This window comes from Acanthaster planci, linkage group LG08 (genome assembly GCF_054643075.1).
Source record: "Acanthaster planci isolate LZ-2023a linkage group LG08, COTS_SCS, whole genome shotgun sequence".
NCBI lineage: Eukaryota > Metazoa > Echinodermata > Asteroidea > Valvatida > Acanthasteridae > Acanthaster > Acanthaster planci.
In genome coordinates this window covers 826,366-850,976 of record NC_141784.1, presented here as the reverse complement: position 1 = coordinate 850,976, position 24,611 = coordinate 826,366, and the positions used below count along the sequence as shown (strand labels likewise).

At 42.4% G+C, this 24,611-nt stretch overlaps 1 protein-coding gene across 12 annotated transcripts; it reads right to left on the bottom strand.

Moving 5' to 3' along the window:
* Positions 1-1,320: 1,320 nt before the first annotated feature.
* LOC110978070 (uncharacterized) lies at positions 1,321-23,544 on the bottom strand. 12 transcript variants are annotated; one of them, XM_087139735.1, is made up of 22 exons: positions 23,254-23,544; positions 21,872-22,084; positions 20,720-21,184; positions 19,970-20,182; positions 18,821-19,285; positions 17,635-17,847; positions 16,487-16,951; positions 15,739-15,951; positions 14,597-15,061; positions 13,849-14,061; positions 12,702-13,166; positions 11,951-12,163; positions 10,803-11,267; positions 10,055-10,267; positions 8,906-9,370; positions 8,158-8,370; positions 7,009-7,473; positions 6,261-6,473; positions 5,114-5,578; positions 4,824-4,945; positions 3,880-4,342; positions 1,321-3,510 (listed from the first exon to the last, which is right to left on the bottom strand). In XM_087139735.1, exons 1-22 carry the CDS (start codon positions 23,273-23,275, stop codon positions 3,200-3,202), a joined length of 7,020 nt encoding a protein of 2,339 aa, XP_086995861.1. In that variant the 5' UTR covers positions 23,276-23,544; the 3' UTR covers positions 1,321-3,199. The 12 variants fall into 12 exon arrangements, with proteins under 12 accessions (XP_086995861.1, XP_086995851.1, XP_086995855.1 ...); XM_087139725.1 differs by having other exon boundaries at positions 23,258-23,544; XM_087139729.1 differs by having other exon boundaries at positions 6,261-6,470; positions 23,258-23,544.
* Between the last annotated feature and the right edge of the window lie 1,067 nt (positions 23,545-24,611).

The following is a 24,611-nucleotide window of genomic DNA, read 5'->3' as shown; positions in this document are numbered from 1 at the left end:
TTGTTTACTTCCATGCCTTTATCATGCCTTTATCTTCGAGATCGTCTACAAGTATTGATGAGTTTCATTATTTTTCAGGTGTAGGTAACTTGACAAAAACTCCTTGTAGTTTTGAAAACGTCTTGCTTTACTACCCAAAGGGTCCTGTTTGCCTTTTGCCTGTCTTGATCTTCATCCATACCCCCTTTGATATACTTGTCATATCATGATTCCACATTTCCTTATTTAATTATCTGCCCCTCCCAACCAATCTTGGTAGGTGACATTGTCTTCCAATTCTGTACTATCTTCATCCGATTGGAGGTCATGTCGTCTTCTTCCTCCTTTACTGATTCCAAATCATCGTCAACTTCATTCATGTCTGATTCCTCTTCAGCGTTGATATTTTCTCTGTGACTCCATAGATTAGATTTACGTTCAAAGCTTGTGTCACACTGATGACAAGCATAAGGTCTGACCGTAGAAATAGTAATCATGGTGAATCTTTAATTTTTACCTCCAAATGAGAAGGATTGAGACCTTACAGAGAAATGAAAGGAGCGAAAGGAGCAAAAAAGAGCATCATTGCGGTATATATCTCTATACGCGGCCACTCAATGGATGTAAACAACCAACAAAACATACAGGACCTGTCATTATTTAAGAAAAGACCAAACAATATTTTCAAATAAAACATCAAACAGTTGAGTTGGAAAAGAAAGACTTACAAGTGAAGGACATGAAAAGTCATTCAAGAAATTAAAGGATTCTTAATTGGGGTTATGTTCCGGATGACAAAATTTGAGAATTCCTTTGTCAATTCCTTTGTCAAAGTTCAAGTTAATAGCCCGTGAGTTGACTTGCGACTGCATGACGTACGCGCGGCTGATTTGTGATGACGTAATGGTGGCTCGATGACAACTCTGTTTTAATTCAGCATTCAACAAGAATTAAGATGCCTCCGGTACGTTGGGAACTACGCCATTTATTGGGCTTAATGTGCACGATCAAAGAGTGTAGGCCTACACGGCGACTTATGTTCGCATCACTGGGAAATTTTGATGAGAAGGGGACATGATTAATCTTTCATTGGATTTGGCACACTCTCGAAATACATTTGAATACATTGAATGCCCCTAGTGCATGAATAGAACAAGCGGAAGATTCGAGTAAGGAACACACACAAGAGGTGGTAGCAAGTACAAGTCAAGTCACAAAAATAGCGACTCGAGTCCATGTCAAGTGACTTAAGTCTACACGTTTGACATAGGGCCTACATGTACAAAGCTGGTTTGTGGATACTTGAGCAGACTACGACGAGCACAAAACAGACAAATCTAATTGGAAAAACAATAATTCATGCACTTTATTTTATTCAGAGCAAAGAAAGGATTAACGATGTACCTATTGCATTAAATCAAAAGGAACTGCCTATCTTTGTCAGTAGTTTGGCACGAATAACCATGAGGCACCTCAATGGATAACAAATGTAATTACCAGTTCAAAGATCATCCCAATCCTCTTTGAAAGCGCCTCTGCGCCAGACAGACACACCCTTCCAAGGTTGTCGAGTAGTCCGCCCTTTCAAAACGCTCTCTACGGTATCAAAACATGTTGTATATTCAAGAATTTCGGAAACATGCATGTATCTGTAAGGAGAAAATCTGGTGCCCGGGGCCGCTTTCAATTAAGAATCGATTTGGTATGCAGTGTCTGGTAAAGCAATTGTTCCAGGTGTGACTTATTCGAAAACTTTACTTTTGTCAAAGTTCAAAATATAACGTTAAAAGCTTATGCATGCAATATGCAGTTGCAGTATCACATTCTATGCATGTTTATAAAAATTGAAAGATGGCGATGTTTTTGATGCAAAGTCGATATAAATTCACAGCAATCAAGTTATAAAACAAGATACAGTAACACAAGGTGAAAATAAGCGATATAAATCATTTTCTGCATGATGAGCAATCGAATAAGGGCACAAGAAGGAAGCTAGCATCCAGGGTTACAACTACAAAGGGATTAAAGTAACTTTTACTTTCTTTCGTTTTGATTGGTTTGGGTTGGACGGACAACGATATTTAAATACAAACATTTAACAAAATTAGTAGAAATAATAGTGACTTTCTCAGCGTGTTTATGACAAACATCGATTTTTTCCCCTGTTCTAATTTCTGTTGAAGTTTTGATGGGTTAAGCATGGTGTTTGGAGATTTCCCTCCAAAGATAACCACCCTTGAAAAGGACATGAAGTGCATTGCCATTTGGAAATTCTTGCATGCCCTTCTGCAAGGTAACATAGAGCCGTTTGGAAGGCACCATTCAAATAGAGGGATCCTAATATGACGCGTTTAGCATCGATCTGCGCACTTCCCCGTTCGAAAACGAGGCTGTAGGTGTCAGCTTCAAACGCACATCTTCAACGAAGCGGCGAGATATACCGTGACACTGTGCATAATGCCTATACGGCTCATGACTCTTAGTCGTACTACGACCAGACAATTGAAAGTAAGGAGTCAAGACACAAAAGACATAAAGATATGTTCAGTTCAGACTTTTCAGGCTGCAAACTTTGGTGGAAGAGTCTTTCGGGATGACTCGACATGCGGCTTGAGAGTTGATGTGGTCCAAGGCCAATTGTTGGTCGTGTTTCTGCAGGTACACATGCAATATACATGCAGATACACAACCATCGCAGTACTGTATCGAGTTCAGCACAGAGAGCCTCGGTTTCGATGCGGATATGCGCAGACGGCGCTAACGTAAAATCCCTCTGTAGTCCATTATTCTTGCAAACGCAAGCTGGTTGTCTTGAAAAATTACATTAAAAAGTTCTTGATCTGCACTTGCAGTCAGTTAGTGGTGGTTTTTGGCAGCTTCCACTGGCTCATTTGGTGAGAATGTTATCAGTTAAAACTTTTTGGAGCGCTAAAATACATTTTTTTTTTGCTGAGAACCTTTCCATCTGATTGATTTTAAGCTTTTCTATCATTCAACAAAACGAAGGCAATTATGCCATACAAACACAAGGGCCTTTCTCGCATGTAACATGGAAAGTGCCGGCTAATGAAATAATTATGCCGATCTAGTAGACAAGCGGAAGCGTCTGTACATTGCCCAGAATAAACAGAAATCGTTCAAACAACGTCCTTCGCGTTCCAGCGTGATACTCCTACAACGTTGGGTGAAACTAAAAACAAACTCTTCTAATTAGCTGTCACTAATCACCACGACAAACAACCCATGCATCCGCAGCACGAACCCGTGCCGGTTTCTTCCGGGAGTAGGACGGGCAGTCGGCCAGTCGTTCCTCCGAGCCGTCGCACGCCAAGCCGTCCATGTGGACTGGACCGTCTCCCTGGTGAGCACCTGACATGGCCTGACTCGCGCCGGAGAACCCGAGCTGACGACAGACGACCCGGGCGTCATCGATGTCCCAGTCGTTATCGCCGAGAGTACCCCAAATGCCACCGAGGTAGATCTCTACGTGGCCTCTCAAACGATCGGATCCCCCAACCAACCGGAGAGAATCTGTTCAAATTGATGACAGACTATTTTTTATGAAAAGTAATAAATGAAATGACATAAAAAGAAACATCACAAACGATCGAGTTAGGACAACTTTGAAATAAACCAGTAACGGTATTTGTAAGAAAGAGTAAGTATGACCACACAACGAATCTGGTAATCACTATATGAGGTAATACACGTATTTTAATTGTGATTTTATAAGAATAATAAAAATGTTGAAGGCTACAATGAGAAAGCAGCAAAAATTTCTGTATAATGTATAGTTTTCGTCTTGTCATGATAAATATTTCACCAAACAATAAAATGACATCCTATTTCTTCCTATTTTAGTTAAACAAAAAATGCCAGTAGAAGTTAGTTTTTTCTTACAGAGTTTTGGTCGGCAAACCACTCCTGCTACTTGTAAGCTTGCACAGGGATGATTGCTGGTGCTGACAAACGGGCAGTCAGCAAGCCGAGTCTCTGTGCCTTTACACTTGACTCGACTCAGCACGATCGGCCGATCACTTTCCCCGTAGAACGATCCCTTCTTGATTTCCACTGCCTTCAAGAAGCTTCCTAGCTGACGGCAGACGACGTTGGCATCTCGCATATCCCAGCGCACGTCGCACACTGTTCCCCAGGTACCGTCGTGGTTGATTTCCACGTGCCCGCTCAGCTCGTCCACACCATCCACCAAACGAACACGCGAATCTTCAATCAGCTTCAAGTCGTACTTGCCTTCTGCTCCCATTCGGTAAAAGTGTCTTTCGCCTGCGTCCCATAGTACAGCGATCCAACCGTCACTCTCTAATTCATCGACGATAGTACCTTTACCAGGCGGGAAGCCATCCTTTGAAAGAAAGATGTAATTTGACTACGCAGCAAGTGGCAGGCAATAAAATTAAATACCAGTATTCTGGGCTAGTATTTGAAAAGAAAAGGAATTAGGCTGATGCTGTTTATTTTAACTCAATAAAACTGTGTTGGGGTGGAGTTTTTTTAATACATTTTCATTCATCTTATCTTATTGACCTCAAGTTTTCATCGGTCTAAAGTTAAATTCCCCCGTCTATTCCCAATTCCAGCTAGGGTCACATGAGCTCCACACGTATTATTCATTTCTTTCTCTTTATTCTTGTCTGTTCAATTTTGCCACCTCCTTACAACGCTTTAGTTTTCAGCGAATGCTTTATTAGAAGTGAATAGTAAAATTTTAAATAATCACACTTTTGAGCTATAAGGTTTCTTTAATATTCAAAAGCATGGGTTTTGCTGGAAAGTACGGGTGTTTTCCAAGCATTGTGCTCAAAGGGACTTCACTACCTTCCTACCTGATCTCCCCACTTCCAGTCCGGTCCACGCACCACCCTTGTACCTATCTGAAACAGTGGGACACCATTCGGTTCACTGAGCGGTGTAGATTCCCCGCTTTCAAGTTGATCTGTGCAGCAACCTTAAAAAAAGATAGACAAATACGAAATCTTTGCATTCTGATGTCTCTAATACCTATGTCTAGAGTTATATGAAGAATTGCGAGACGGTTTTCGTTTGATTTTTAAGCGTGTTTTTGTTTCTTTGCTTCGTTGCTTGTCTCGTGGATGAATGAATTAAATTAACCAACCTTTGCAATCTTCAATGGGACTGCATCCAGTCAGCACATCTTCGGAGGGCCTCGCCTCAAAGTGAAATGCCAGGAACGACTTTGCCACCTGAGGGTTCTCCCCCCTGTTGAATTTAGCACAGAGGTAGCGGGCCTCCTCACAGGTCAGGTTCGACATGTCCACCGGGTAAATTATGTCGTTGATGTAGAAGTTTGTGGAGATGGACCCTCGCTTTCTCAGATCCAGGGACTCCTGGCCTTCCGTCAGGACGTTTCCCACGTAGGTACCCGGCAGCTTGACCGACCCATCCTCCATACTGCTTATCCACATGGCCGTCTGCCAGAGACCCTGACCGGTCACGCTGGTGGTATCATTTGTATTGGCATACAGCACGTCCAGATTGACTGTCAGGTTATTCTCTGCTCTACCTTCTTGAATGGACTGGGATCGAGGTATCACGGGTCTCACCTTATTCACCGTGATATCTTGCCACACAAACAGAAAATGAAAGCAGTCAGTACTTGCAGTGAGCGTTCAGAAGTATATTGAAGAGCACTGCTCTAGGCAACAGTGGAGTAAATTTGTGCCGAAAGTTGGGGGATGACTTGCACAGCAATTGGAATTTGACAAGCCGGGTGGTGCTGACATCAATTTGACACTAACGTGCGATGTTCAAGATACAGATGAAGATTTGGTACGTGTATTACACTCCTGAAGATTCTTCCATGAAACCGGCATATTTATGAATTTTGAGTTGTTCTTCATTTTCAGTGCTATTGATTACAATCTGGTTGTTGGCAAGTACGAAAAATGTTCACAGTTCACCTAAATTTATCTCTCACCACAAAACGTGGCCGAGGGGGTATGTTTCAATATTTCATCCCATTGTCAAAAAGTGGGTAGGACGCACCCCCATCTCCCTGGATTTCCCAAAGATTAGCCAGAATTCCCACTAACTAAGAAGACTGGATGTGAAACCTGGACAATTTCACAGGTGCATATTTTGGGGATAGCGTACTAACTTTTTAAAATACTGACCATTACAAGAACACCATTTCAACAAAGTAACATATGTTACTAGATTTATCTCAATGCATTCAGTGACGTAATAATCAGGCTTTTGTTCTCACTCGCAAAATCAGATCAATTGTGAAAAGTGTGACTTACTATACGGGCAAAGTCGGCAACATTCTCCAGGAAAGCTGATTGGTCGTCTGCAGGTGGGCACAGGGCAGGACTCGAACAAGCACTTGACAGTGGCATTATTGCAGGTGCAAGACGTACACTTGTCTATATGGTAAGTTTCTCCGTGGTAGTATTTCCTACCAGTGTAATCCTTACAAGGCAAGTTATTGGGAGGACTGCTGATGTCAGATCCTTCTTAATTAAAGAAAACAAAGCCAGATTCAGTGGGTATTTTGGAGATAGTGTACTAAATTTTAAATTGTTAAAACAAAATAATTGACAAAAATGTCTTCTTTCCTTCCATGTGGAACACGTACTGGCGGGCATTTGAAAAATTATCGGCTGTTAACATTTTAAAGAACTTTTTCAAAAGTGAAAACCCTGCCACAAACGCTTTTCTGATCCGTTCTTCAGAAATACACGATCAAAACCCTGAGAAATATCCAACTAAAAACGTTGGAAGGACTGATATTCCTGTCGTAGTACTGGCCATGTCTAGCCTTGGCCAAGTGCTTTGAACTTGGCTAGATAATCCGTCTCCAAAATTCTGCTAAGTGCCAAGGCCCTTTCAATTTTCAGATTAAAAGAAGTGAAATTTTATTTGTTGGAGAAATTAATCAACGATTGGTAATACGAAATGTATTTTGGGGCATTTGTTAAGAATGGAGTTATATGTTTCACACAGCGACAAAATGCTTCCTTGTTTGCTCTCGTGAATGAATTAACCAACCTTTGCAATCTTCAATGAAATTGCATCCAGTCAGCACATCGTCGGAGGGCCTCGCCTCAAAGTGAAACGCCAGGAACGACTTTGCCACCTGAGGGTTCTCCCCCCTGTTGAATTTAGCACAGAGGTAGCGGGCCTCCTCACAGGTCAGGTTCGACATGTCCACCGGGTAAATTATGTCGTTGATGTAGAAGTTTGTGGAGATGGACCCTCGCTTTCTCAGATCCAGGGACTCCTGGCCTTCCGTCAGGACGTTTCCCACGTAGGTACCCGGCAGCTTGACCGACCCATCCTCCATACTGCTTATCCACATGGCCGTCTGCCAGAGGCCCTGACCGGTCACGCTGGTGGTATCATTTGTATTGGCATACAGCACGTCCAGATTTACTGTCAGGTTATTCTCTGCTCTACCTTCTTGAATGGACTGGGATCGAGGTATCACGGGTCTCACCTTATTCACCGTGATATCTTGCCACACAAACAGAAAATGAAAGCAGTCAGTACTTGCAGTGAGCGTTCAGAAGTATATTGAGGAGCACTGCTCTAGGCAACAGTGGAGTAAATTTGTGCCGAAAGTTGGGGGGATGACTTGCACAGCCATTTGAATTTGACAAGCCGGGTAGTGCTGACATCAATTTGAAACTAACGTGCGATGTTCAAGATACAGATGAAGATTTGGTACGTGTATTACACTCCTGAAGATTCTTCCATGAAACCGGCATATTGATGAATTTTGAATTGTTCTTCATTTTTGGTGCTATTGATTACAATCTGGTTGTTGGCAAGTACGAAAAATGTTCACAGTTCACCTAAATTTATCTTTCACCACAAAAAAGTGGCCGAGGGGGTATGTTTCAATATTTCATTACACTGTCAAAAAGTGGGTAGGACGCACCCCCATTTCCCTGGATTTCCCAAAGATTAGCCAGAATTCACACTAACTAAGAAGACTGGATGTGAAACCTGGACAATTTCACAGGTGCATATTTTGGAGATAGCGTACTAACTTTTTAAAATACTGACCATTACAAGAACACCATTGCAACAAAGTAACATATTTTACAAGGTTTATCTCAATGCATTCATTGACATAATAATCTACCTTTTGTCCTCACTCGCAAAATCAGATCAATTGTGAAAAGTGTGACTTACTATACGGGCAAAGTCTGCAACATTCTCCACGAAAGCTGATTGGTCGTCTGCAGGTGGGCACAGGGCAGGACTCGAACAAGCACTTGACAGTGGCATTATTGCAGGTGCAAGACGTACACTTGTCTATATGGTAAGTTTCTCCGTGGTAGTATTTCCTACCAGTGTAATCCTTACAAGGCAAGTTACTGGGAGGACTGCTGATGTCAGATCCTTCTTAATTAAAGAAAACAAAGCGAGATTCAGTGGATATTTTAGAGATAGTGTATTAAATTTTAAATTGTTAAAACAAAATAATTGACAAAAATGTCTTCTTTCCTTCTATGTGGAACACGTACTGGCGGGCATTTGAAAAATTATCGGCTGTTAACATTTTAAAAACCTTTTTAAAAGTAAAAAACCCTGCCACAAACGCTTTTCTGATCCGTTCTTCAGAAATACACGATCAAAACCCTGAGAAATACCCAACTAAAAACGTTGGAAGGACTGATATTCCTGTCGTAGTACTGGCCGTGTCTAGCCTTGGCCAAGTGCTTTGAACTTGGCTAGATAATCCGTCTCCAAAATTCTGTTAAGTCCCAAGGCCCTTTCAATTTTCAGATTAAAAGAAGTGAAAGTTTATTTGTTGGGGAAATTAATCAACGATAGGTAATACGAAATGTAGTTTTTGGCATTTGTGAAGAATGAAGTTATCTGTTTCACACAGCGACAAAATGCTTCCTTGTTTGCTCTCGTGAATGAATTAACCAACCTTTGCAATCTTCAATGAAATTGCATCCAGTCAGCACATCGTCAGAGGGCCTCGCCTCAAAGTGAAACGCCAGGAACGACTTTGCCACCTGAGGGTTCTCCCCCCTGTTGAATTTAGCACAGAGGTAGCGGGCCTCCTCACAGGTCAGGTTCGACATGTCCACCGGGTAAATTATGTCGTTGATGTAGAAGTTTGTGGAGATGGACCCTCGCTTTCTCAGATCCAGGGACTCCTGGCCTTCCGTCAGGACGTTTCCCACGTAGGTACCCGGCAGCTTGACCGACCCATCCTCCATACTGCTTATCCACATGGCCGTCTGCCAGAGGCCCTGACCGGTCACGCTGGTGGTATCATTTGTATTGGCATACAGCACGTCCAGATTTACGGTCAGGTTATTCTCTGCTCTACCTTCTTGAATGGACTGGGATCGAGGTATCACGGGTCTCACCTTATTCACCGTGATATCTTGCCACACAAACAGAAAATGAAAGCAGTCAGTACTTGCAGTGAGCGTTCAGAAGTATATTGAGGAGCACTGCTCTAGGCAACAGTGGAGTAAATTTGTGCCGAAAGTTGGGGGGATGACTTGCACAGCCATTGGAATTTGACAAGCCGGGTAGTGCTGACATCAATTTGAAACTAACGTGCGATGTTCAAGATACAGATGAAGATTTGGTACGTGTATTACACTCCTGAAGATTCTTCCATGAAACCGGCATATTGATGAATTTTGAATTGTTCTTCATTTTTGGTGCTATTGATTACAATCTGGTTGTTGGCAAGTACGAAAAATGTTCACAGTTCACCTAAATTTATCTTTCACCACAAAAAAGTGGCCGAGGGGGTATGTTTCAATATTTCATTACACTGTCAAACAGTGGGTAGGACGCACCCCCATTTCCCTGGATTTCCCAAAGATTAGCCAGAATTCACACTAACTAAGAAGACTGGATGTGAAACCTGGACAATTTCACAGGTGCATATTTTGGAGATAGCGTACTAACTTTTTAAAATACTGACCATTACAAGAACACCATTGCAACAAAGTAACATATTTTACAAGATTTATCTCAATGCATTCATTGACATAATAATCTAGCTTTTGTCCTCACTCGCAAAATCAGATCAATTGTGAAAAGTGTGACTTACTATACGGGCAAAGTCTGCAACATTCTCCAGGAAAGCTGATTGGTCGTCTGCAGGTGGGCACAGGGCAGGACTCGAACAAGCACTTGACAGTGGCATTATTGCAGGTGCAAGACGTACACTTGTCTATATGGTAAGTTTCTCCGTGGTAGTATTTCCTACCAGTGTAATCCTTACAAGGCAAGTTACTGGGAGGACTGCTGATGTCAGATCCTTCTTAATTAAAGAAAACAAAGCGAGATTCAGTGGATATTTTAGAGATAGTGTATTAAATTTTAAATTGTTAAAACAAAATAATTGACAAAAATGTCTTCTTTCCTTCTATGTGGAACACGTACTGGCGGGCATTTGAAAAATTATCGGCTGTTAACATTTTAAAAACCTTTTTAAAAGTAAAAAACCCTGCCACAAACGCTTTTCTGATCCGTTCTTCAGAAATACACGATCAAAACCATGAGAAATACACAACTAGAAACGTTGGAAGGACTGATATTCCTGTCGTAGTAGTGGCCGTGTCTAGCCTTGGCCAAGTGCTTTGGACTTCGCTTGATAATCCGTCTCCAAAATTCTGCTAAGTCCCAAGGCCCTTTCAATTTTCAGTTTAAAAGAAGTGAAATTTTATTTGTTGGGGAAATTAATCAACGATTGGTAATACGAAATGTAGTTTTTGGCACTTGTGAAGAATGAAGTCATGTGTTTCACACAGCGACAAAATGCTTCCTTGTTTGCTCTCGTGAATGAATTAACCAACCTTTGCAATCTTCAATGAAATTGCATCCAGTCAGCACATCTTCGGAGGGCCTCGCCTCAAAGTGAAACGCCAGGAACGACTTTGCCACCTGAGGGTTCTCCCCTTTGTTGAATTTAGCACAGAGGTAGCGGGCCTCCTCACAGGTCAGGTTCGACATGTCCACCGGGTAAATTATGTCGTTGATGTAGAAGTTTGTGGAGATGGACCCTCGCTTTCTCAGATCCAGAGACTCCTGGCCTTCCGTCAGGACGTTTCCCACGTAGGTACCCGGCAGCTTGACCGACCCATCCTCCATACTGCTTATCCACATGGCCGTCTGCCAGAGGCCCTGACCGGTCACGCTGGTGGTATCATTTGTATTGGCATACAGCACGTCCAGATTTACGGTCAGGTTATTCTCTGCTCTACCTTCTTGAATGGACTGGGATCGAGGTATCACGGGTCTCACCTTATTCACCGTGATATCTTGCCACACAAACAGAAAATGAAAGCAGTCAGTACTTGCAGTGAGCGTTCAGAAGTATATTGAAGAGCACTGCTCTAGGCAACAGTGGAGTAAATTTGTGTCGAAAGTTGGGGGGATGACTTGCATAGCCATTGGAATTTGACAAACCAGGTGGTCCTGACACACATTTAACACTAACGTGCGATGTTCAAGATACAGATGAAGATTTGGTACGTGTATTACACTCCTGAAGATTCTTCCATGAAACCGGCATATTTATGAATTTTGAGTTGTTCTTCATTTTCAGTGCTATTGATTACAATCTGGTTGTTGGCAAGTACGAAAAATGTTCACAGTTCACCTTAATTTATCTCTCACCACAAAAAAGTGGCCGAGGGGGTATGTTTCAATATTTCATCCCATGTCAAAAAGTGGGTAGGACGCACCCCCATCTCCCTGGATTTCCCAAAGATTAGCCAGAATTCCCACTAACTAAGAAGACTGGATGTGAAACCTGGACAATTTCAATGCTGCATATTTTGGAGATAGCGTACTAACTTTTTAAAATACTGACCATTACAAGAACACCATTGCAACAAAGTCACATATGTTACTACATTTATCTCAATGCATTCAGTGACATAATAATCTAGCTTTTGTCCTCACTCGCAAAATCAGATCAATTGTGAAAAGTGCGACTTACTATACGGGCAAAGTCGGCAACATTCTCCAGGAAAGCTGATTGGTCGTCTGCAGGTGGGCACAGGGCAGGACTCGAACAAGCACTTGACAGTGGCATTATTGCAGGTGCAAGACGTACACTTGTCCCTATGGTAAGTTTCTCCGTGGTAGTATTTCCTACCAGCGTAATCCTTACAAGGCAAGTTATTGGGAGGTCTGCTGATGTCAGATCCTTCTTAATTAAAGAAAACAAAGCCAGATTCAGTGGATATTTTGGAGATAGTGTACTTAATTTTAAATTGTTCAAACAAAATAATTGACAAAAATGTCTTCTTTCCTTCCATGTGGAACACGTACTGGCGGGCATTTGAAAAATTATCGGCTGTTACCATTTGAAGGAATTGTTTTTTCAAAAGTGAAAACCCTACTACAAACGTTTTCTTCATCCGTTCTTCAGAAAAACACGATCAAAACCATGAGAAATACACAACTAAAAACGTTGGAAGGACTGATATTCCTGTCGTAGTAGTGGCCGTGTCTAGCCTTGGCCAAGTGCTTTGGACTTCGCTTGATAATCCGTCTCCAAAATTCTGCTAAGTCCCAAGGCCCTTTCAATTTTCAGTTTAAAAGAAGTGAAATTTTATTTGTTGGGGAAATTAATCAACGATTGGTAATACGAAATGTAGTTTTTGGCACTTGTGAAGAATGAAGTCATGTGTTTCACACAGCGACAAAATGCTTCCTTGTTTGCTCTCGTGAATGAATTAACCAACCTTTGCAATCTTCAATGAAATTGCATCCAGTCAGCACATCTTCGGAGGGCCTCGCCTCAAAGTGAAACGCCAGGAACGACTTTGCCACCTGAGGGTTCTCCCCCCTGTTGAATTTAGCACAGAGGTAGCGGGCCTCCTCACAGGTCAGGTTCGACATGTCCACCGGGTAAATTATGTCGTTGATGTAGAAGTTTGTGGAGATGGACCCTCGCTTTCTCAGATCCAGAGACTCCTGGCCTTCCGTCAGGACGTTTCCCACGTAGGTACCCGGCAGCTTGACCGACCCATCCTCCATACTGCTTATCCACATGGCCGTCTGCCAGAGGCCCTGACCGGTCACGCTGGTGGTATCATTTGTATTGGCATACAGCACGTCCAGATTTACGGTCAGGTTATTCTCTGCTCTACCTTCTTGAATGGACTGGGATCGAGGTATCACGGGTCTCACCTTATTCACCGTGATATCTTGCCACACAAACAGAAAATGAAAGCAGTCAGTACTTGCAGTGAGCGTTCAGAAGTATATTGAAGAGCACTGCTCTAGGCAACAGTGGAGTAAATTTGTGCCGAAAGTTGGGGGGATGACTTGCATAGCCATTGGAATTTGACAAGCCGGGTGGTCCTGACACCAATTTAACACTAACGTGCGATGTTCAAGATACAGATGAAGATTTGGTACGTGTATTACACTCCTGAAGATTCTTCCATGAAACCGGCATATTTATGAATTTTGAATTGTTCTTCATTTCAGTGCTATTGATTACAATCTGGTTGTTGGCAAGTACGAAAAATGTTCACAGTTCACCTTAATTTATCTTTCACCACAACACGTGGCCGAGGGGGTATGTTTCAATATTTCATCCCATTGTCAAAAAGTGGGTAGGACGCACCCCCATCTCCCTGGATTTCCCAAAGATTAGCCAGAATTCCCACTAACTAAGAAGACTGGATGTGAAACCTGGACAATTTCACAGGTGCATATTTTGGAGATAGCGTACTAACTTTTTAAAATACTGACCATTACAAGAACACCATTGCAACAAAGTAACATATTTTACTAGATTTATCTCAATGCATTCAGTGACATAATAATCTAGCTGTTGTCCTCACTCGCAAAATCAGATCAATTGTGAAAAGTGCGACTTACTATACGGGCAAAGTCGGCAACATTCTCCAGGAAAGCTGATTGGTCGTCTGCAGGTGGGCACAGGGCAGGACTCGAACAAGCACTTGACAGTGGCATTATTGCAGGTGCAAGACGTACACTTGTCTATATGGTAAGTTTCTCCGTGGTAGTATTTCCTACCAGTGTAATCCTTACAAGGCAAGTTACTGGGAGGACTGCTGATGTCAGATCCTTCTTAATTAAAGAAAACAAAGCGAGATTCAGTGGATATTTTAGAGATAGCGTATCAAATTTTAAATTGTTAAAACAAAATAATTGACAAAAATGTCTTCTTTCCTTCTATGTGGAACACGTACTGGCGGGCATTTGAAAAATTATCGGCTGTTAACATTTTAAAGAACTTTTTCAAAAGTGAAAACCCTGCCACAAACGCTTTTCTGATCCGTTCTTCAGAAATACACGATCAAAACCCTGAGAAATACCCAACTAAAAACGTTGGAAGGACTGATATTCCTGTCGTAGTACTGGCCGTGTCTAGCCTTGGCCAAGTGCTTTGAACTTGGCTAGATAATCCGTCTCCAAAATTCTGCTAAGTCCCAAGGCCCTTTCAATTTTCAGATTAAAAGAAGTGAAATTTTATTTGTTGGGGAAATTAATCAACGATTGGTAATACGAAATGTAGTTTTTGGCATTTGTGAAGAATGAAGTTATATGTTTCACACAGCGACAAAATGATTCCTTGTTTGCTCTCGTGAATGAATTAACCAACCTTTGCAATCTTCGATGAAATTGCATCCAGTCAGCACATCTTCGGAGGGCCTCGCCTCAAAGTGAAACGCCAGGAACGACTTTGCCACCTGAGGGTTCTCCCCCCTGTTGAATTTAGCACAGAGGTAGCGGGCCTCATCACAGGTCAGGTTCGACATGTCCACCGGGTAAATTATGTCGTTGATGTAGAAGTTTGTGGAGATGGACCCTCGCTTTCTCAGATCCAGGGACTCCTGGCCTTCCGTCAGGACGTTTCCCACGTAGGTACCCGGCAGCTTGACCGACCCATCCTCCATACTGCTTATCCACATGGCCGTCTGCCAGAGGCCCTGACCGGTCACGCTGGTGGTATCATTTGTATTGGCATACAGCACGTCCAGATTTACGGTCAGGTTATTCTCTGCTCTACCTTCTTGAATGGACTGGGATCGAGGTATCACGGGTCTCACCTTATTCACCGTGATATCTTGCCACACAAACAGAAGATGAAAGCAGTCAGTACTTGCAGTGAGCGTTCAGAAGTATATTGAAGAGCACTGCTGTAGGCAACAGTGGAGTAAATTTGTGCCGAAAGTTGGGGGGATGACTTGCATAGCCATTGGAATTTGACAAGCCGGGTGGTCCTGACACCAATTTAACACTAACGTGCGATGTTCAAGATACAGATGAAGATTTGGTACGTGTATTACACTCCTGAAGATTCTTCCATGAAACCGGCATATTTATGAATTGTTCTTCATTTTCAGTGCTATCGATTACAATCTGGTTGTTGGCAAGTACGAAAAATGTTCAGAGTCCACCTTAATTTATTTTTCACCACAAAAAAGTGGCCGAAGGGGTATGTTTCAATATTTCATCCCATTGTCAAAAAGTGGGTAGGACGCACCCCCATCTCCCTGGATTTCCCAAAGATTAGCCAGACTTTCCACTAACTAAGAAGACTGGATGTGAAACCCGGAAAATTTCAATGCTGCATATTTTGGAGATAGCGTACTAACTTTTTAAAATAATGACCATTACAAGAACACCATTGCAACAAAGTAACATATTTTACTAGATTTATCTCAATGCATTCAGTGACATAATAATCTAGCTTTTGTCCTCACTCGCAAAATCAGATCAATTGTGAAAAGTGCGACTTACTATACGGGCAAAGTCTGCAACATTCTCCAGGAAAGCTGATTGGTCGTCTGCAGGTGGGCACAGGGCAGGACTCGAACAAGCACTTGACAGTGGCATTATTGCAGGTGCAAGACGTACACTTGTCTATATGGTAAGTTTCTCCGTGGTAGTATTTCCTACCAGTGTAATCCTTACAAGGCAAGTTATTGGGAGGACTGCTGATGTCAGATCCTTCTTAATTAAAGAAAACAAAGCCAGATTCAGTGGGTATTTTGGAGATAGTGTACTAAATTTTAAATTGTTAAAACAAAATAATTGACGAATATGTCTTCTTTCCTTCCATGTGGAACACGTACTGGCTGGCATTTGAAAAATTATCGGCTGTTAACATTTTAAAGAACTTTTTCAAAAGTGAAAACCCTGCCACAAACGCTTTTCTGATCCGTTCTTCAGAAATACACGATCAAAACCCTGAGAAATACCTAACTAAAAACGTTGGAAGGACTGATATTCCTGTCGTAGTACTGGCCATGTCTAGCCTTGGCCAAGTGCTTTGAACTTGGCTAGATAATCCGTCTCCAAAATTCTGCTAAGTCCCAAGGCCCTTTCAATTTTCAGATTAAAAGAAGTGAAATTTTATTTGTTGGAGAAATTAATCAACGATTGGTAATACGAAATGTATTTTGGGGCATTTGTGAAGAATGAAGTTATATGTTTCACTTAGCGACAAAATGCTTCCTTGTTTGCTCTCGTGAATGAATTAACCAACCTTTGCAATCTTCAATGAAATTGCATCCAGTCAGCACATCGTCAGAGGGCCTCGCCTCAAAGTGAAACGCCAGGAACGACTTTGCCACCTGAGGGTTCTCCCCCCTGTTGAATTTAGCACAGAGGTAGCGGGCCTCCTCACAGGTCAGGTTCGACATGTCCACCGGGTAAATTATGTCGTTGATGTAGAAGTTTGTGGAGATGGACCCTCGCTTTCTCAGATCCAGGGACTCCTGGCCTTCCGTCAGGACGTTTCCCACGTAGGTACCCGGCAGCTTGACCGACCCATCCTCCATACTGCTTATCCACATGGCCGTCTGCCAGAGGCCCTGACCGGTCACGCTGGTGGTATCATTTGTATTGGCATACAGCACGTCCAGATTGACGGTCAGGTTATTCTCTGCTCTACCTTCTTGAATGGACTGGGATCGAGGTATCACGGGTCTCACCTTATTCACCGTGATATCTTGCCACACAAACAGAAAATGAAAGCAGTCAGTACTTGCAGTGAGCGTTCAGAAGTATATTGAAGAGCACTGCTGTAGGCAACAGTGCAGTAAATTTGTGCCGAAAGTTGGGGGGATGACTTGCACAGCCATTGGAATTTGACAAGCCGGGTGGTCCTGACACACATTTAACACTAACGTGCGATGTTCAAGATACAGATGAAGATTTGGTACGTGTATTACACTCCTGAAGATTCTTCCATGAAACCGGCATATTTATGACTTTTGAATTGTTCTTCATTTTCAGTGCTATTGATTACAATCTGGTTGTTGGCAAGTACGAAAAATGTTCACAGTTCACCTTAATTTATCTTTCACCACAAAAAAGTGGCCGAAAGGGTATGTTTCAATATTTCATCCCATGTCAAAAAGTGGGTAGGACGCACCCCCATCTCCCTGGATTTCCCAAAGATTAGCCAGAATTCCCACTAACTAAAATGACTGGATGTGAAACCTGGAACATTTCTCAGGTGCATATTTTGGAGATAGCGTACTAACTTTTTAAAATACTGACCATTACAAGAACACCATTGCAACAAAGTAACATATGTTACTAGATTTATCTCAATGCATTCAGTGACGTAATAATCTAGCTTTTGTCCTCACTCGCAAAATCAGATCAATTGTGAAAAGTGCGACTTACTATACGGGCAAAGTCTGCAACATTCTCCAGGAAAGCTGATTGGTCGTCTGCAGGTGGGCACAGGGCAGGACTCGAACAAGCACTTGACAGTGGCATTATTGCAGGTGCAAGACGTACACTTGTCTATATGGTAAGTTTCTCCGTGGTAGTATTTCCTACCAGTGTAATCCTTACAAGGCAAGTTATTGGGAGGTCTGCTGATGTCAGATCCTTCTTAATTAAAGAAAACAAAGCCAGATTCAGTGGGTATTTTGGAGATAGTGTACTAAATTTTAAATTGTTAAAACAAAATAATTGACAAAAATGTCAAAAGCAGGAGGTCGTGGGTTCGAGTCCCACCCGAGTAAGCTTGTGAGGTTTTTTTCGCAAGCTCTCGGACAAGCACTGAGCATACAGTGCTTATTAATATACGTTGGGTAAGGGCAAACCTGTTATATATAATTAACATCTCCCCAACGCAAAAATACATCTTGAAAAAAATTGTTCGCGGTACCCGCTGCTCCATTTGACTCGGACCGGCCAGCCGATCCCGGCAAGCTCGGTGGTCGAGTGGTTAAGACATCTGCACTAGTAAGCAGGAGGTCGTGGGTTCGAGTCCCACCCGAGTAAGCTTGTGAGGTTTTTTTTCGCAAGCTCTCGGACAAGCACTGAGCATACAGTGCTTATTAATATACGTTGGGTAAGGGCAAACCTGTTATATATAATTAACATCTCCCCAACGCAAAAATACATCTTGAAAAATGTCTTCTTTTCTTCCATCTGGAACACGTACTGGCGGGCATTTGAAAAATTATCGGCTGTTACCATTTGAAGGAATTTTTTTTCAAAAGTGAAAACCCTACTACAAACTTTTTTTTATCCGTTCTTCTGAAATACACGATCAAAACCATAAGAAATACCCAACTAAAAACGTTGGAAGGACTGATATTCCTGTCGTAGTACTGGCCGTGTCTAGCCTTGGCCAAGTGCTTTGAACTTGGCTAGATAATCCGTCTCCAAAATTCTGTTAAGTCCCCAGGCCCTTTCAATTTTCAGATTAAAAGAAGTGAAAGTTTATTTGTTGGGGAAATTAATCAACGATTGGTAATACGAAATGTAGTTTGGGGCATTTGTGAAGAATGAAGTTATCTGTTTCACACAGCGACAAAATGCTTCCTTGTTTGCTCTCGTGAATGAATTAACCAACCTTTGCAATCTTCAATGAAATTGCATCCAGTCAGCACATCGTCAGAGGGCCTCGCCTCAAAGTGAAACGCCAGGAACGACTTTGCCACCTGAGGGTTCTCCCCCCTGTTGAATTTAGCACAGAGGTAGCGGGCCTGTTCACAGGTCAGGTTCGACATGTCCACCGGGTAAATTATGTCGTTGATGTAGAAGTTTGTGGAGATGGACCCTCGCTTTCTCAGATCCAGGGACTCCTGGCCTTCCGTCAGGACGTTTCCCACGTAGGTACCCGGCAGCTTGACCGACCCATCCTCCATACTGCTTATCCACATGGCCGTCTGCCAGAGGCCCTGACCGGTCACGCTGGTGGTATCATTTGTATTGGCATACAGCACGTCCAGATTGACGGTCAGGTTATTCTCTGCTCTACCTTCTTGAATGGACTGGGATCGAGGTATCACGGGTCTCACCTTATTCACCGTGATATCTTGCCACACAAACAGAAAATGAAAGCAGTCAGTACTTGCAGTGAGCGTTCAGAAGTATATTGAGGAGCACTGCTCTAGGCAACAGTGGAGTAAATTTGTGCCGAAAGTTTGGGGGATGACTTGCATAGCCATTGGAATTTGACAAGCCGGGTGGTCCTGACACCCATTTAACACTAACGTGCGATGTTCAAGATACAGATGAAGATTTGGTACGTGTATTACACTCCTGAAGATTCTTCCATGAAACCGGCATATTTATGAATTTTGAATTGTTCTTCATTTTCAGTGCTATTGATTACAATCTGGTTGTTGGCAAGGACGAAAAATGTTCACAGTTCACCTTAATTTATCTTTCACCACAAAAAAGTGGCCGAGGGGGTATGTTTCAATATTTCATTACACTGTCAAAAAGTGGGTAGGACGCACCCCCATTTCCCTGGATTTCCCAAAGATTAGCCAGAATTCCCACTAACTAAGAAGACTGGATGTGAAACCTGGACAATTTCACAGGTGCATATTTTGGAGATAGCGTACTAACTTTTTAAAATACTGACCATTACAAGAACACCATTGCAACAAAGTAACATATTTTACAAGATTTATCTCAATGCATTCATTGACATAATAATCTAGCTTTTGTCCTCACTCGCAAAATCAGATCAATTGTGAAAAGTGCGACTTACTATACGGGCAAAGTCTGCAACATTCTCCAGGAAAGCTGATTGGTCGTCTGCAGGTGGGCACAGGGCAGGACTCGAACAAGCACTTGACAGTGGCATTATTGCAGGTGCAAGACGTACACTTGTCTATATGGTAAGTTTCTCCGTGGTAGTATTTCCTACCAGTGTAATCCTTACAAGGCAAGTTATTGGGAGGTCTGCTGATGTCAGATCCTTCTTAATTAAAGAAAACAAAGCCAGATTCAGTGGATATTTTGGAGATAGTGTACTAAATTTTAAATTGTTCAAACAAAATAATTGACAAAAATGTCTTCTTTCCTTCCATGTGGAACACGTACTGGCGGGCATTTGAAAAATTATCGGCTGTTACCATTTGAAGGAATTTTTTTTTCAAAAGTGAAAACCCTACTACAAACGTTTTTTTCATCCGTTCTTCAGAAATACACGATCAAAACCATGAGAAATACACAACTAAAAACGTTGGAAGGACTGATATTCCTGTCGTAGTACTGGCCGTGTCTAGCCTTGGCCAAGTGCTTTGAACTTGGCTAGATAATCCGTCTCCAAAATTCTGTTAAGTCCCAAGGCCCTTTCAATTTTCAGATTAAAAGAAGTGAAATTTTATTTGTTGGAGAAATTAATCAACGATTGGTAATACGAAATGTATTTTTGGCATTTGTTAAGAATGAAGTTATATGTTTCACACAGCGACAAAATGCTTCCTTGTTTGCTCTCGTGAATGAATTAACCAACCTTTGCAATCTTCAATGAAATTGCATCCAGTCAGCACATCTTCGGAGGGCCTCGCCTCAAAGTGAAACGCCAGGAACGACTTTGCCACCTGAGGGTTCTCCCCCCTGTTGAATTTAGCACAGAGGTAGCGGGCCTCCTCACAGGTCAGGTTCGACATGTCCACCGGGTAAATTATGTCGTTGATGTAGAAGTTTGTGGAGATGGACCCTCGCTTTCTCAGATCCAGAGACTCCTGGCCTTCCGTCAGGACGTTTCCCACGTAGGTACCCGGCAGCTTGACCGACCCATCCTCCATACTGCTTATCCACATGGCCGTCTGCCAGAGGCCCTGACCGGTCACGCTGGTGGTATCATTTGTATTGGCATACAGCACGTCCAGATTTACGGTCAGGTTATTCTCTGCTCTACCTTCTTGAATGGACTGGGATCGAGGTATCACGGGTCTCACCTTATTCACCGTGATATCTTGCCACACAAACAGAAAATGAAAGCAGTCAGTACTTGCAGTGAGCGTTCAGAAGTATATTGAAGAGCACTGCTCTAGGCAACAGTGGAGTAAATTTGTGCCGAAAGTTGGGGGATGACTTGCATAGCCATTGGAATTTGACAAGCCGGGTGGTCCTGACACCCATTTAACACTAACGTGCGATGTTCAAGATACAGATGAAGATTTGGTACGTGTATTACACTCCTGAAGATTCTTCCATGAAACCGGCATATTTATGACTTTTGAGTTGTTCTTCATTTTCAGTGCTATTGATTACAATCTGGTTGTTGGCAAGTACGAAGAATGTTCACAGATCACCTTAAATTATCTTTCACCACAAAAAAGTGGCCGAAGGGGTATGTTTCAATATTTCATCCCATTGTCAAAAAGTGGGTAGGACGCACCCCCATCTCCCTGGATTTCCCAAAGATTAGCCAGACTTTCCACTAACTAAGAAGACTGGATGTGAAACCTGGAAAATTTCAATGCTGCATATTTTGGAGAAATTTTGGAGACTAACTTTTTAAAATAATGACCATTACAAGAACACCATTGCAACAAAGTAACATATTTTACTAGATTTATCTCAATGCATTCAGTGACATAATAATCTAGCTTTTGTCCTCACTCGCAAAATCAGATCAATTTTGAAAAGTGCGACTTACTATACGGGCAAAGTCTGCAACATTCTCCAGGAAAGCTGATTGGTCGTCTGCAGGTGGGCACAGGGCAGGACTCGAACAAGCACTTGACAGTGGCATTATTGCAGGTGCAAGACGTACACTTGTCTATATGGTAAGTTTCTCCGTGGTAGTATTTCCTACCAGTGTAATCCTTACAAGGCAAGTTATTGGGAGGACTGCTGATGTCAGATCCTTCTTAATTAAAGAAAACAAAGCCAGATTCAGTGGGTATTTTGGAGATAGTGTACTAAATTTTAAATTGTTCAAACAAAATAATTGACAAAAATGTCTTCTTTCCTTCCATGTGGAACACGTACTGGCGGGCATTTTAAAAATTATCGGCTGTTACCATTTGAAGAAATTGTTTTTTCAAAAGTGAAAACCCTACTACAAACGTTGTCTTCATCCGTTCTTCAGAAATACACGATCAAAACCATGAGAAATACACAACTAAAAACGTTATACGTGCAAGACTGGTGGTCTATGTGTTTTTATAACGCCTCACCCACAGATTCTGTATCTTGATTGGCCAAAAGTGTGTCATGTGACGTTTGCTAGTTTTACTATTTTATACCACCGCTTCAAAAAGACTTAACCATGCAGCCTCATTCTGAAAAGCAACGAAAGCATAGGCGTGTATTTCGGCTCATAGTGAACAACATTGGTGAATTAATGTATTCAAACCTTGCTGTTCTGCTTGGAATTCTTAAATTAAATTTGATGAATGTAAATCCCAGTTTGGTGTTTCATTATCGATTTTAGTTTAAATTGTGGAGAATCTGTGGGGAGGTGTTATAAAATAAATATTGACTGCTTTTCTCGCGGTACAGTAAAACTAGTTTCCCGAGGTGATCCATGGAGCATTCTATTTTGCCTCGGCTTTGCCTCGGTAAAATAGAATGCTCCATGGATCACCTCGGGAAAATAGAATGCTCCATGAATTATGTCGGGAGGTTAGTTTTACTATACCACTCGAAGCAGTCAATATTCAAATAATATGTCTATTATACAGCCCTGTGTGGGAGTAGGTCTAAACCTCTACAAGAAAGTTTGAACAACGGCGTTTGAAACCTAAACCTTGACTTTTAAAAGTCGGATTACATGAACCGTATCCAAATCCTAGCGGTCAGAGACTGGCAGTTGCTGGAGCTAGGTCCAGGTTTTCACTCCAATGGAAATACGCTGAGATACTCAGAAAATAGACCTAACCGTAGCGGACGTGCTAGGATTCGTCCGTACATTTTAACTCTTTTGCATTGTTCTTAGTGCAACAGTGTTTCCCCGCAGGTGGACTCACATGAATTTTTTTATGCAGAAAATACAAGTATTGCGTTACAAAATGAAGCGATTGAGCATAGGCTTACTTACGTGATGATGAATCTTCATGATACTGGGCACTGGCCCAAATCACGCAGAAAGAAGCCCAACAATGTAGGAGCCAGCTCCACCAGGGGCGGGCACTTCGGCCTACAAAGTTATGCATGCTTGCTATCATGTACAAACTTTGAACACCCTAATACCGAGACAACTTCAATCAAGTTGTCTCTACAATAGTATACTGACTTTTAAGATAGGTAGCTAGTTAAAAACAAAGCCTTGGTGATCTTCAGCAAGCCTCAGAGTGAGCTTCTGGCTTTGCTTCCAGCCGGTACCAGCTCTTGATCTTTTATAATGGGACCATTAGTATCATGGCCAATGAGAAAGGTTCTCAGCTTAATTGTCTTGATAATACGGTTTTTACCACATGCTGGGAGGGCAGCTTAAGGGCAAGTTGGCACATTCCTCGAAGGAGGACATTAATGTTGTGCCAGCCTCGACTCGCGCAAACCCATTGTTTGATTTCCTGAAATTTGAGTCATGGATTCCGGAAGGGCAGCTCACAGTTCCGACTGTAAGGATGTTTCAAGTTTCTGTGTTTCCAATTGGGCCCGCGCAAGCGATAGAGAAAGGAGGGGCATGGATTTAACCTTTTACCCAGAAAAATCGCAACGCTGTCCATAATCGTTGCACTACGTACACGTATGCGTGCGAGGCTTTAAACACGGTGGCTACTACTGATCATTAGTTTCTGGATAAGACATATCCTCACGCACACAGTCGTCAATTCTCGAACGGGTGACAGATTTGGGGCAACAATCACGAATGGGCGTCTGGAATTCACGTGTAAGCCCTCCAGCCAATGAGAGAGGCTCCAAGCCTCGGTCTCTTGGGAGGGAGAGCGGAGTTTCCACTTACTGAAAGGGGATCAGGAGCCCGCAACCATTACCATTCATCATCAAACGTTTCCCGTCATGGCCAAGCTTTACGATGAGCGAAAGTTCTATTCATTTCTTGAGTTTGATCCCGCGAGGGAACAGTCTTTATTCTTCAACAAATTAAGGTTTGAGGACAGTTGTCATGTTGAGTTGACTTGAGAGACTGCCAAAAGGCAATCTACAACAGCTCAAGCAAAAGAATGAGAACTGCCGATATGTTGATTATCCACCCTTCCCCTTTCTTTTTTTTTGTTAGGCCTTCGGTCTAGACGCTCAGCGGGACAACCCCTTGCCCCAGGCCTGATCTCTTGCTCCCTCTAGCCCGTCGTAGCCCGTCAAATTTTCCCGGTTTAATTGCCCTTTTCTTGACCCTTTAATCCCCATACCTGTATTAAACAAAAGGAAGACAACATATATGACCAAACACGTCCCTGTCACTTTTTACTATTTTCAAACGACTTCTTTAC

Bases quoted from the DNA above. Each gene is read 5' to 3' on its own strand.
- LOC110978070 (XM_087139725.1), bottom strand. From the start codon at position 23,384: ATGATAGCAAGCATGCATAACTTTGTAGGCCGAAGTGCCCGCCCCTGG. The intron at 22,085-23,257 runs GTAAGTAAGCCT...TCTTTAATTAAG, and splicing joins TCATGAAGATTCATCATCAC to AAGGATCTGACATCAGCAGT. The intron at 4,946-5,113 runs GTTGGTTAATTT...TCTTTTTTTAAG, and splicing joins TCCCATTGAAGATTGCAAAG to GTTGCTGCACAGATCAACTT.